Source organism: Schistocerca piceifrons, chromosome 3, assembly GCF_021461385.2.
Source record: "Schistocerca piceifrons isolate TAMUIC-IGC-003096 chromosome 3, iqSchPice1.1, whole genome shotgun sequence".
Classification (NCBI taxonomy): domain Eukaryota; kingdom Metazoa; phylum Arthropoda; class Insecta; order Orthoptera; family Acrididae; genus Schistocerca; species Schistocerca piceifrons.
The window spans coordinates 399,000,293-399,014,240 of record NC_060140.1 but is presented as its reverse complement, the minus strand read 5'-3'; the positions used below and the strand labels follow the sequence as shown (position 1 = coordinate 399,014,240).

The following is a 13,948-nucleotide window of genomic DNA, read 5'->3' as shown; positions in this document are numbered from 1 at the left end:
AGTGTATCGTGTTCAAAGGTTTGGAAGTCAGTACGCCCATTCATCATTATGCTCCCCCTCACCATAAAACTTGGATCATCAAAACTATCATTTCGACAACGCTGTACATATCCTCATGTGGGAACACGTAATTCTCCCACGAACACTGTCAAACATGATGTTTTGATGGTCGAGATGCTATGGCGTGGGAAGCATAATGTTTCATGGGAGTACTGTCCTTCAAATCTCTGCACGCGGTACACTCACCGGCCAACGTTATTGTGACGCTGTACTCCTTCCCCTAGTGCGTCTTTTCCGGTGCGCATTCGGCCCAGACTTCATTTCTAAGGATGGCATGCGCGACCGCCTCGAACAGCGCAGGTGGAAAAGCTCTTGGAACACGAGGATATTCGGCGAATGGACTTACAAGCCACTTCCCCCGACTTACATCTCATCGCGTTGGATGCGTACGTCCACATGCGCCAACGACCATCCAGCAGATGTTAACCAAGCTTTTGGAGGAATAGAACGCCCTACCACCACAAAACCTTACCAACCTTGCGGCCAGCATGGGGGCACCTTGTAGAGCATTGCCATCATTGGTGATCACACACCTTTTTAAGAACCATGTCCTGTCTTTTGTACAGTCCGTGGAACCTTCATAAATCGAGCTTCCCTTTCAGTTCTGTACTATGCTGTAGCAATTCAGTCTATGTGTACTCCAAGTTTCATGGAGCTATGTTACATGGCAGAACCACATCATGTGAAAGTTACTTTCGTCATTGCGTTTTGCACACCAGTATACAAACTACAAATCAAGCAATGTTTTTATTTTCATTGCAGATTCAAATAAAAAAATTGGAACATTCAATATGAAATTGCAGAGTATATTTTCGGAATCAGCTGAATAGAAACCAAAAATAAATAAATTAAAACTTATCTAAACTTCCCATTCCTCCTCCGAACGGTCACTCAAATCAATATTTTATCCAATCGTTTCGTTGATAGACCGTTTTGCGACTGTGAAAACGTACTGCCTGTGATTAAGAACAAACTCACGTGGGACACTGATGTCGCTGGAGTCGTCAGTCACTCGCTGCGAAGCTTATACAACTAGAGGGGAAAAACCTTCACGTGTTCCCATTGCTCTAAATGATTAGCTCAGAGCCGTAATACAGGTGCTGCCAAATAAAGGCTCACTGCATCTTTTTGATCAACCAGAGTGGGTTCGAAAACGGCTACTGTTCCACCTTTTTTCCTGTCTTTCCTGTGTGCTAACATCTTATGATGACTGCAGAGATCGTATACCGTTTGAAGCTGCAAGAAACGTAAACAAGGTTGGCGAAGCGTTGCAAATAATTTCGTACACTCACACTGCCGTCAGTTGTTGGCCTGTTGGTGCTCGCACGTTCAAATGCTGAAAGTGTTGCAACTGTGTTATGCGGCCAGAATGTTGGGTAAATAACTAAAATGTAATAAATCATTATTAGGGTCATTCGATACTATGCATTCTGCAAAGTTCCGGTATGTGAAAAAGCATCAGCTGAAAAAAAGTATGGATATCGAGATAAAAATGCTCTGTACCAAGAAGTATGGATACTTTTTTCGTGTCAGTTCCCCTTCTGCTAAGCTATTACGACGCGCGAGTTCTTATTATGCCCAGCCCTTCTTCCAGCTACGCTGGGAGGCTAGAGTGTGCCCAAGATCTTGAGGGGCTGTCGGGAGGCTGCGGCAGGGCGGTTGTGGAAGAGGGAAATGTGGAGGGAACAAAGCACAATTTCTTAAGAAGTAAAGCGCAAAACTGTAGGAAAACTGTATTTATTAATCTCCAAATGGACTAATGCTACCACTTTTAATGTACTACCTACAATGTATTTAACTCAGAAAGTTTAGTTTGCATGGGGCATGAACATATTATTTTGCTGTCAAGCATCTAGTATTCATATGTATTCACATTTTTATCATTTTTTTATTGGTTGTTAAAACGAAGAAAAACCACCGCGATTGAATGTTGTACAACGCTTGCGGAAGTTTTCAAAGTCCAGGCCCACGTGGCATTTTCAGTCTCAAGGAAATTTTTTTTCTTGGTAGAGGGGCAGCATCTCTCTTCTGCCACACGTTGAATGCACTATTCTTGCCTAGAGGCGTAGGTAATTATTGTTTTTACGCTTTCTATGATATTACCGAGTGATAAGCTTTTGCATTGAAAATTTGAAACGATATTACACCACAATTTAAAGAGCACAGCATCGCGTCAGCATCGTTCCTAGTCAATTTTGGTTCTCTTCTTACGTAACAAATCTTATCCATGATGACCGCTAGGTCAAATTTTATGATGACAGTGAAAATCGATGTCACATCCACGACCGTGTAAATTTAATCTCTAAACTCGCTACGTGTTAGAGATCGCTAACGCGCACTTACTGCATTGTCGCTCGACAGCGAAGTAGCTGGTCGCAGTTGGAGGAAACGAATTGGCATTAGTTCTTGAATATCAGAATGTCTGTGCTAATCCTTTATTAAATCCCACAACTCTTCACAACATCTCTTCGACTGAAACCATGTGACACCGTTTACAATGATGCGTCTGAAAGATGGGGATGTTATGTTCAGCAGTACTCTCACTGCTATTCGAAACAGACGACATCGATTTTTTTCTTTCACGGCTCTATATTTCATTTCCGTTGTCACCCTTAACAATACAAACACAACAGTACCCCAGCACAAACATTCATCGCAGCCATTCATGCGCCTCGGTACACTAAACTAAGTAAAGAACAGGAGCATGTAATCACTACTATTACACCTCCCAAGAAAACTCATGGAGAAACATCACAATGAAACGTAACATATAATTGCATTAACACATATTTGTACTGCTCTCCTTAACAATTACTCATTTTCAACATTTAATGTTTTACTCATTTTAAACATTTAATGTTCTTTCATTCCACTGCATGCAACATTTCTTCACAGTAATTAAGACGTCTTGTAATTTCAAAAATGCCTTACCGTAATGGGTGTGAACCTCAAAAAACGTTATTACAAGATAATCGGTAGCAAAGCTTCCACTTATCAGTGGCAAACATCATGTTACTGCAATTGTTCTCAGAAAATTTATCAGTTGGGTTCAAACGGTAGTGAGCACTTCACAAAAGTCTAAAGATCGCCTTTAGATTATTTATCAGGGAGCATTAGCATTGTAATGAAAGTAAATACCACCTGGTCTACTACAATTTTTGATGACTGGTTTCAATTTGATAAATGTAAATTTCCAGTTTAATGCTGCAAAACGCAGTTATCCAAATGGGTGGACGCAGCATGTAACTATTGGTCTCAGTTTCCCCAAGACAGTGTCTTCAATTCAACATCTACATCTACATGATTACTCCACAATTCCTAATTAAGTGCCTGGCACCTCCTTCAAGCTATTTCTGCATGTTCCACTCTCGAAAGGCGAATGGGAGAAATGAACGTTAAATCTTTCTGTGCGAGCCTTGATTTCTCTTATTTTATTCTGATGATCATTTCTCCCTATGTAAGTGGGCGCCAAAAAAATATTTTCGTAATTGGAGGAGTCGGTGATTGAAATTTCAGTAGAAGATCCTGCCGAAACGAAAAACGCCTTTGTTTTAACGATTGCCAACACAATTCATGTATCATATCCGTGGCACCCTCTCTCCTGTTTCAAAAGAATACAAAACGAGCTGCCCTTCTTTGAACTTTTTCCATGTACTCCGTCAGTCCCATCTGAAGCGGACCCCACACGGCACAGAAAGGGCGCACAAGTGTGGTGTAAGCAGTCCCTTTAATAGATCTGCAGCACATTCTAAGAGTTCTGTCAATAAATCGTAGTCTTTGGTTTGCTTTCCTCACAATATTATCTATGTGATCGTTCCAATTTGAATCAGTCGTAACAGTAATCCATAAGTATGTAGTTGAAGGTACAGCCCTTAGATTTATGTGATTTATCGTGTAATTAGCGGACTTCTTTTAGTACTCATGATGATAACTTCACACTTTTCATTATTTAGAGTCAACTTCTGCTCTTCGCACCATGCAGATATCTTGTCTAAATCATTTTGCATTTGATTTTGATTAAGTGTTAACTTTCAAGGCGTGATTTATGCTGCGGAGTTTCGGGAAACAATGTTTAGTTACTCAGCTTTAGTGGCACTGTCACCAGTGACATCACCACTGTTATTGCGTAGTGAAGGTATTGATTACTAAAGAATTAGCAGTGGTTTGGCTTACTTTGAAAGTACTTAAGAAATAATGGTTTCAATCTTTCTGACGTTATTACATGTTCAAAAATGGTTCAAATGGCTCTGAGCACTATGGGACTCAACTTCTGAGGTCATTAGTCCCCTAGAACTTAGAACTAGTTAAACCTAACTAACCTAAGGACATCACAAACATCCATGCCCGAGGCAGGATTCGAACCTGCGACCGTAGCGGTCTTGCGGTTCCAGACTGCAGCGCCTTTAACCGACGGCCACTTCGGCCGGCTATTACATGTCCTTGAATAGAGAAAATGATATAGGATATGAGAGAAACGCTGTATAAAAACACGAGGATTGCTCAGACGCACTAAGACAACGATGCACAGCGGCAAACGAGGCAGGAATTTGAAACAAGTTGAGTGAATTGGCCGCGGCCCGAGAATAGCCGAACCCATTTATGACTGCCACTTCTTAGCTTATTTTAGACCGTGCAGAAATAGGTCATCTTCAGCGCTGCAGAGCTATCCGGACAGGACAAAAGTTGCGGGACAGGTACCTAATACCGTACGCAAATAAGTACATTTCGATGTACTGCAGCAACTTCACATTGCGTCCGTCCAGTATCGAGACGGAAGACGCTTCTCCAGTAATAACGCCACTCCAACCGTGATTTTATTAAGCTGCCACAGCGATATCGGTTATCATTTGAAAGAGGCAGGCTATATAGTATAGAAAATACTCGTAAATCATTTGATGATGAAAGACCAGAGATTGAAGAATCATGGTGCACGGTTCGAAATAAAGTTATTTATGTCGAATGCAGCATTTACGAGTACCACTGTTTCAATTACTAAAGGACAGCAGTTTTTAGAAATAATGGACGACAAGTATAATTTAAAGCAACCATAAAATAGTAACGTAATAAAGCTATACTGATTTTAGTGTTATTAGATAACACCACGTTATACCCCATGTCGCGTGGGAAATGAAAATACTAACTGCGCATTTTATAATGATTATTTGCTATTCCAATCTCGACATACAGACTAGCATTCGCATATCTGACGATCCCGGTGTTGTTTCACAACCGAGTAAGTAAAACAGAAAAAAACTGAAACGAATTCCCAGAGACGTTTTGAGTATGAGTGACTTTTAGCTTTATAGTTTGATTCACCTGAGGAACTAAATGTACATGAGCGTCCATCCTCGTCACTTTCGTGAGCAACAGTTTTAAATGAATATCGACTGCAGTCATGATTTACTTTCGCGACTCACAAGCAACTATGAATAATATGAATGCCTTCTGTAAATATCTGTACAGGGTGCTTCTACAGGGAACGAACATATTTAAAGAGGTGATAGTGTGAACCATTAATGCTACTTTTTCTTAACAGTTAACGTTAAAAAAATTCAGTGCCACGGCGAATGTTGCACAAGTTTATGTAATGTTTCCCTTCCAAATTGGTCCATACGACCACAGTTTCACCCTAAAATACCCCGCGTTTTTAATTATTCGAATTCACATCTACAGTGTCAGTTCTCAAGTTCTGGTATCTCGCAAGCATTCTGCATGACGTCGAAATCCTAACTTTCAGGCAAGCTGTTTTAAAATTTACATAAGTAGCTCTTCATCCATAGTCAATTATTTTCAGTGGCCATTTCGTACTTGATATATGTCTGAAGAACGATTCAGAATTTATTGTGCTAAACGGAGCTGTTAAATATAAAGGCGACTGGAAGAAAGGAATGAAAGGCCCGCCCGGTTAGCCGAGCGGTCTAACGCACGGCTTTTCGGAGCGGGAAGGAGCGCCTGGTCCCTGGCACGAATCCGCCCGGCAGACTTGTGTCGAGGTCCGGTGGATGGTTTTTAGGCGGTTTTCCATCTGCCTCGACGAATGCGGGCTGGTTCCCCTTATTCCACCTTAGTTACACTATGTCGGCGATTGCTGCGCAAACAAGTTCTCCACGTACACGTACACCATCATTACTCTACCACGCAAACATAGGGGTTACACTCGTCTGGTGTGAGACGTTCCCTGGGGGGTCCACCTGGGGCCGAAGCGCACAATAACCCCGGGTTCGGTGTGGGGCGACGGAGGGGTGAAGTGGACTGCGGTAGTCGTCGTGGGGTTGTGGACCACTGCGGCTGCGGCGGGGACGGAGCCTCTCAATCGTTTCTAGGTCCCCGGTTAACATACAACATGCAAGGATTGAAATGCCTGAAGAAGGTAAAGGACTTTGCGTGCAGGTTGAAAATGGGTACGGGAAATATATCGCACTTAGACAAAATGTGCAAGAAAATTCTTATGTTAGAGCTGATGATTACTGACCTCGTTGATTGAATGCAGGTACGGTGAATGGTCAGATGAACGGGCACCATAACCAGAGTGTCCCTGAAACAAAAACAAGTTGATAAGCTGCCTGCCTCTGCCGTTGATAATAAATAAAAAGTTTGACTGCAACATAAAAGAGTATTTCTTCACTTACTTATTGACAGATATACACATCGCGTCATCGCGTCCTCTCTCTCTCTCTCTCTCTCTCTCTCTCTCTCTAACAAACAAACACACACACACACACACACACACACACACACACACACCCAGAGGGAATATTGTTTATATCAGCAGTATTCAAACCATAATTTTCTTCTGTCGCTACAATAATGGCTTACATTTTCTTTCTATGGACATATAACATTTGTATGTAATCTTTGTTATCAAATACAGATGCAGTCAACTGTCGTCCCAGGGAATACGATTCTTTCCAAATCTATCTGTCTTCACTAAATAAGTCCAACTATCTTTTTAAGTCTGTTGGTTTTGTTATAACTATTGACAAATTCTACATTTCATTTTTCCCAGTGAATTTTAGTTTTTAGCATTACTGTCAAAACCCACGTCGATTACTTCACAAGTGGTGGTGTTTTAGAGTCTTACTGGGAACATTTGTCTTCTGTGAACGAATAAATAAATTTCTCTGGCATCCCAGAAGCCACTGATAATTGATAACACAACGCAATCATTTGTGCTCAGTTTTACACAATGTATGTACTGCAGAGCTGATGGTGGATTTCCAAGACTATTACAAATATGTAGTTCTTCTCCGATGATATCGACGGTGTTGAACTCGGCAAGGGAAAACTTAGTTTTAGCAATACTCATAATATAGTATACGCGGAAACAACCCGAATAACGCAACCGCAGAAGAAATGGTTGTTGTGCTTCTCTTCCAGTAGCAACTTCTGACTAGTCGGCGCTCAGTGCTTTGCCAAATACATTTCGCCGCTTTTGTTGCTGCTGCTGTTGCCCAATTGTATATTTCCACTTTTCATGGCCTGTCCTGCATCATTACTAACAACATTACCGCTCACTGCATTTGGCGCCATGTTAATCTCCAAGTACACACGTCGGAGCATAACATGAACTACTCATATACAAGAAGGTATAATTAATTTTATATTGATCCCTGCAGCAGCACATCTCACCACCTACGTTATTACTGAAGACTCAGCTACCATCACAAGAAGAGACATAGTTATTAGCGCATGTGTAACTGGCTGCCGCGTTTTAATGTTCATAGCTGTGTCGCCTGATAAATCAAATATAGAAGAATTATATTCTTCTGACGTTTATTGATTACAGAACTGTAAAATATTATTTATTTTCTAGAAACACGATTTCGTTCATGGACTCTGTTGCTGTTTTGAATAAAGCTTGTGCCACTGATAATTCGCTCCTTCAAGATGCTGTTGAGTGAGGAATAAAGTAATCAGATTTAGTAAAACCAATAAAAAATCGTTATGCAAAATATTGCTGTTGAAGAAGTGCTTTTGAAAGAATTTTTAAAATGTTGAAATCTGAACAAGTTCGCATCAGCTAATCAACTTTTCCTAATACGAAAGAACATTGATTGGCCAGATGCGAGTGAGAATAGGACACTGAGGGGTCCGTACAAACTTGACCGGAAATCGTGAATCTCGATCATTTTTGCCTGTTATCGACATTGATACTGAAAAGATATGGGTTATGGGGATTCTAAGATTTTCGAGGATGTAATTTCAGTAATATAAATGTGAGAAAGTCACACAGGAGGCGGGCGACCATTACTACACACATCAAAAAAAAAAAAAAGTTTTGCATCACACCAGTTCCCAGAACTCTTGAAGATAGACGTTGAATGTGGATATTGAATCCAGATTCAGTCCGTTTGACTGTTCCAGAGATGTCACTAAACCCGCTCAAAGATGTAAACAAGCATGCATGAGCAGACCCTATTAGACGAAGCGGTCCGACAACCGATCAGTTCCAGTCACTCCACCAGGAAGGAGGTACACGGTACACGGCTCGTATTGTCTCTAGCTCAACCATGCCTAGACGGACAATACCGCTGTTCGATCGCGTCCGCATTTTTGCATTGTACTAGGAAGGGTTCTCAATAAAGGAAGTGTCCGGGCGACTCGGAGTGAACCAAAGCGATGTTGCTCGTACATGGAGGAGATACAGAGAGACAGGAACTGTCATGACGTGCCTCGCTCAGACCGCCCAAGGGCTACTACTGCAGTGAATTATGGCTCAGAGGAACCCTGACAGCAACGCAAACGTGTTGAGTAATGCCTTTCGTACAGCCGCAAGACGTCGTGTTACGACTCAAACTGTGCGCAATAGGCTGCACGATGCGGAACTTCACTCCAGACGTCCACGGAGATGTCCATCTTTGCAACTACGACACCATACAGCGCGGTACAGATGGGCTCAACAACATGCCGAATGGACCGCTCAGGCATATGCCTTCAACCAGACAATCGTCGGACACGTGTTTGGAGGCAACCCGGTCAGGCTGAACGCCTTAGACACACTGTCCCATGGATGTGTGTGATGTCCTTAGGTTAGTTAGGTTTAAGTAGTTCTAAGTTCTAGGGGACTGATGACCTCAGATGTTTAGTCCCATAGTGCTCAGAACCATTTGAACACTGTCCCTGCTGTTTTGGGGTGGCATTATGTGAGGCCGACGTACGCCGCTGGTCGTCACGGAAGGCGCCGTGACGGCTGTACGATACGCAAATGCCATCCTCCGACCGATAGCGCAGCCATATCGGCAGCATATTTGCGAGGCATTCGTCTACATGGAAGACAATTCGCGCCCCCATCGTGCACATCTTGCGACTGACTTCCTTTAGGATAACGACATCGCTCGACTACAGTGGCCAGCATGTTCTCCAGACATGAACCTATCGAACATGCCTGCGATAGATTGAAAAGGGCTATTTAAGGACGACGTGACCCATCAGCCACTCTGAAGGATCCGTACCGAATCTCCGATGAGGAGTGGGGCAATCTGGACCAACAGTACCTTGATGAACTTGTGGATGGTATGGCACGAAGAATATAGTCATACATCAATGCAAGGCGACGTGCTGCTAGGTATTAGAGGTGCCGGTGTGTACAGCATTCTGGATTACCACCCCTGAAGATCTCGGTTAATGGTGGTACAATATGCAACGTGGGGTTTTCATCAGCAATAAAAAGGGCGGAAATGATGTTTACGTTGATCTATATTCCAATTTTCTGTATGGGTTCCGGAACTCTCGGAACCGAGATGATGCAAACCTTTTTGATATATGTATAAATATCTGTAGTTCTGCATTCAGGCTGACTGCGTCGCAATGGTAAAGTCAAAAATCAGGCAAGGAATGATTTTCACTACAGCCGACATAATCACCTTGACGGTATTCTGCAGCTGTATACGAGTAGATATTTAAGATAATTCTCATTTATTGCTCCGTCTCAGTTGCACACGTTTGTAATTCGATTACATGCTTCGATCACTCGGATCATCTTCAGATCCAAGCAATTGCATGAGCAACCTGTCTTGTCTACTCGGGACAACATATCAGAATACTGACAGAATAGTGAACAGCTGGCAAGAGGTTACAGAGGAGCACGCAGAAGCTTTGGAACATGGAGGAGATTGTGATGCAAATGACGTAGCTGCCATTTCTACAGTTTCAAACTGTTGCAGTAACTGGGTAACACTGTCAAGTGGACCTGTGCGTGAAACGTCTAGTAGAGATGCAGCAAGTACGGTAGACTGCCTGTTCTTGAAGAGTGAATTGGCTGCAAATATGGAGTTATATGCATGGTCTAAAGTTAGTTGTGAACCCCAGTCGTCCGAGAAATGTCTTTCTCCTGAGGGTACATGTTTACTGGGAGAAGCTGACAGTGTTGATAATTTCATGTAGATTTTTTCGAAATGTTTCACCGAAGAATCTGTGTCCCTGATTCATTGGTATGAATATTCACAACCCCATAACTCATGATGAACTAAGATATACATACTGTTCACAAAGAGGGCGTAATGACATATTTTCTTCTTTAGGGGCAGCAGCATAATATATGTCAGATAATGACATGATTATTAGAAATATGCACCAGAATACATGCTTATAACAATTAATCTTTATTAACGACAGACTTTCTCGGCATTTATCGCCATTGTCAAGTACCTGCATACTTATATAAGTGTGAATGTCATTTATATTAAAGTGACTATATTGTGCTCGTGTCTACAATGCTGTGACATCTATATTACGTCGTTAGAGAATTGCCTTATAACTGTCGGTGTTTTAATTATATTGTAAATGACGTAAAAATACGGAAATAATTCTTAATTATGGTTTGATGGTAGTTTGACAGTTCTACTCTTACAACGTAATATGTTTGCAAAGATTATGCTGATGGACAGGTGGACAGCGATATTATTTTATTAACTGAATTTCGTCGCAATTATCTTTGGTTTCAGATTTATCCATTTTCGTGTTCTAAAAGTTCAGTACGGTATTTGAGGTAACAGCCTATTTGTGTCTAAATTCTGTATGCTCATTTAGTAGTCCTTGTGGATAAAGAAGCTCGATTGATGTCTTTCTGTTTCTAAATGTGTTCTTTAAATCCGGCGTTAATTTTTTCTTTTGTTTGGCCAATGGGAAAGTTACTACAGTTGCTACATGTGAATTTATATATACCGGGATTATATTGGTATGTTCTAGTGTTGGTGAAACGTAATGCGTGGTGGTGGATAATACATTTTGTTACTTAAAGGTTTCATACCGTAGTCGGGTCGTTATAATTAACCAGCATCGGTTTGTACAGGGGACTACTGAATACACCATTGTTGCGGTGCACGGTGTACGCGTGAAAACCACTGCTTTGCGCTACGCCGTTTTCCCTCGCTTTGAGCCTGGGGCCACGTGGAATTTGAGCGAACCGCCACGCCGTGCGCGCCATCTGTTGGTCGCCGCCCAAAGCTCCTCCTCGGCGCCCCTCGTGACGTAAGGCGTGACGCCGTCTATTCACCCTTCTTGCCTCGTACCCCGCCTTTATGGCCTAGCATAATTACTAAATTTAACCAAACTAATTAGCCAAGCTGCTTGATTAATGTTAACAAAGACGCTTTAAAACACACAAGAAAATACACACGCAGCACTGTTCCCTCTGTGCTGCTCCCACTTAAAGGTGAAACCAGCACTGTGCTTTGCAGTGACAGGCGTTTTATTAAAAATAAAAGACAAAAAAAGAGCAAAGAGAGAGGGAACTGTTAATTAAAAGACGCGATATAACAGGGAAGTGTGAAGAAGGAGGGACGCGGGGGTGAAGGGAAGTTTTATTCTGATAATTAGGGCTACAAAAATATTAATGACTTGACTCCCTAATGTATCCAGTCGAGAAGCGAGAGGTGGGCTGGAAGGGGCAGCAAGCGATTCACAGGCGGGAATGTCTGCGCGCTGGGACTGGGGAAAATTGCCTGCAAAAGAGCATCCCGCCACTTCGTCAAACAGAAGTCGCGGGACTCTGTTCCGGTGAACTTCTGCATTTAGGCATATCGCTTCTCCTGAGTGCGAAATCTGAGTTTCAAAATTGTCATATTCAGTATTCATACGAATATAAGAGAATATTAGCGTTGTACGAAAAACGATGTAGGGGAACGAAACGTAGTCTTGTGGTGCATTTTCCCTAACGATGTTTTTCCTTTGTTTTGACTTTCAGTTATCTGAATACTCACCCACTTACAGTCTCTGACACGTTGGTCAGCAAATTGAAGGTGGGAGACGCAAATCATCGCAAAACGAAAGTCAACCTTAGTAATCACTTACCATGCGGGCAGAGTGTGAATGATGTGATTACCACTATTAGACCGCTTTAAGGGTAGTTAGCTTGTCGCATTTCCTACCGTTCGTCAGGACTTCGCAGATAAATATTCTCTCAAATTAAATTGTATTCATGGAATTTCAATGTTAGAAATAGTTTGGGGAAGAATTCCTTGGTTCACACGCACGAAGTGGCCATTTCATGTCTTCGCTGGTGATTGTTCTTAGAAATCTAACAGACCCTATTAATTTTTTCTTAATTCTACTACAGGACAATCAGATATCTTTAGATTTCCCCAGCATTCGAGCCTTTACTTCAGCGACATTTTGGAAGGGCATGTCTGTTAAAACTAGTGATCAGTGTAGAAAATAAGATACTAATAATAATAATGTCCCCCCCCATGAACCATGGACCTTGCCGTTGGTGGGGAGGCTTGCGTGCCTCAGCGATACAGATAGCCGTACCGTAGGTGCAACCACAACGGAGGGGTATCTGTTGAGAGGCCAGACAAACGTGTGGTTCCTGAAGAGGGGCAGCAGCCTTTTCAGTAGTTGCAAGGGCAACAGTCTGGATGATTGACTGATGTGGCCTTGTAACAATAACCAAAACGGCCTTGCTGTGCTGGTACTGCGAACGGCTGAAAGCAAGGGGAAACTACAGCCGTAATTTTTCCCGAGGGCATGCAACTTTACTGTATGATTACATGATGATGGCGTCCTCTTGGGTAAAATATTCCGGAGGTAAAATAGTCTCCCATTCGGATCTCCGGGCGGGGACTACTCAGGAGGACGTCGTTATCAGGAGAAAGAAAACTGGCGTTCTACGGATCGGAGCGTGGAATGTCAGATCCCTTCATCGGGCAGGTAGGTTAGAAAATTTAAAAAGGGAAATAGATAGGTTAAAGTTAGATATAGTGGGAATTAGTGAAGTTCGGTGGCAGGAGGAACAAGACTTCTGGTCAGGTGACTACAGGGTTATAAACACAAAATCAAGTAGGGGTAATGCAGGAGTAGGTTTAATAATGAATAGGAAAATAGGAATGCGGGTAAGCTACTACAAACAGCATAGTGAACGCATTATTGTGGCCAAGATAGACACGAAGCCCACACCTACTACAGTAGTACAAGTTTATATGCCAACTAGCTCTGCAGATGACGAAGAAATTGAAGAAATGTATGATGAAATAAAAGAAATTATTCAGATTGTGAAGGGAGACGAAAATTTAATAGTCATGGGTGACTGGAATTCTAGTGTAGGAAAAGGGAGAGAAGGAAACATAGTAGGTGAATATGGATTGGGGGACAGAAATGAAAGAGGAAGCCGCCTGGTAGAATTTTGCACAGAGCACAACATAATCATAACTAACACTTGGTTTAAGAATCATGAAAGAAGGTTGTATACATGGAAGAACCCTGGAGATACTAAAAGGTATCAGATAGATTATATAATGGTAAGACAGAGATTTAGGAACCAGGTTTTAAATTGTAGGACATTTCCAGGGGCAGATGTGGACTCTGACCACAATCTATTGGTTATGACCTGTAGATTAAAACTGAAGAAACTGCAAAAATGTGGGAATTTAAGGAGATGGGACCTGGATAA

General features: G+C 42.1%; 1 protein-coding gene across 2 annotated transcripts in view; it reads right to left on the bottom strand.

Moving 5' to 3' along the window:
- The window catches only part of LOC124788192 (POU domain, class 3, transcription factor 2), a 642,117-nt gene that overhangs the window by 205,766 nt on the left and 422,403 nt on the right, over positions 1 to 13,948 (bottom strand). For both annotated transcript variants that reach the window (XM_047255360.1, XM_047255361.1), the window contains exon 3: positions 6,533 to 6,595. In XM_047255360.1, the coding sequence (XP_047111316.1) occupies positions 6,533 to 6,595 (63 nt within the window). The remainder of the gene's footprint in view (positions 1 to 6,532; positions 6,596 to 13,948) is intronic.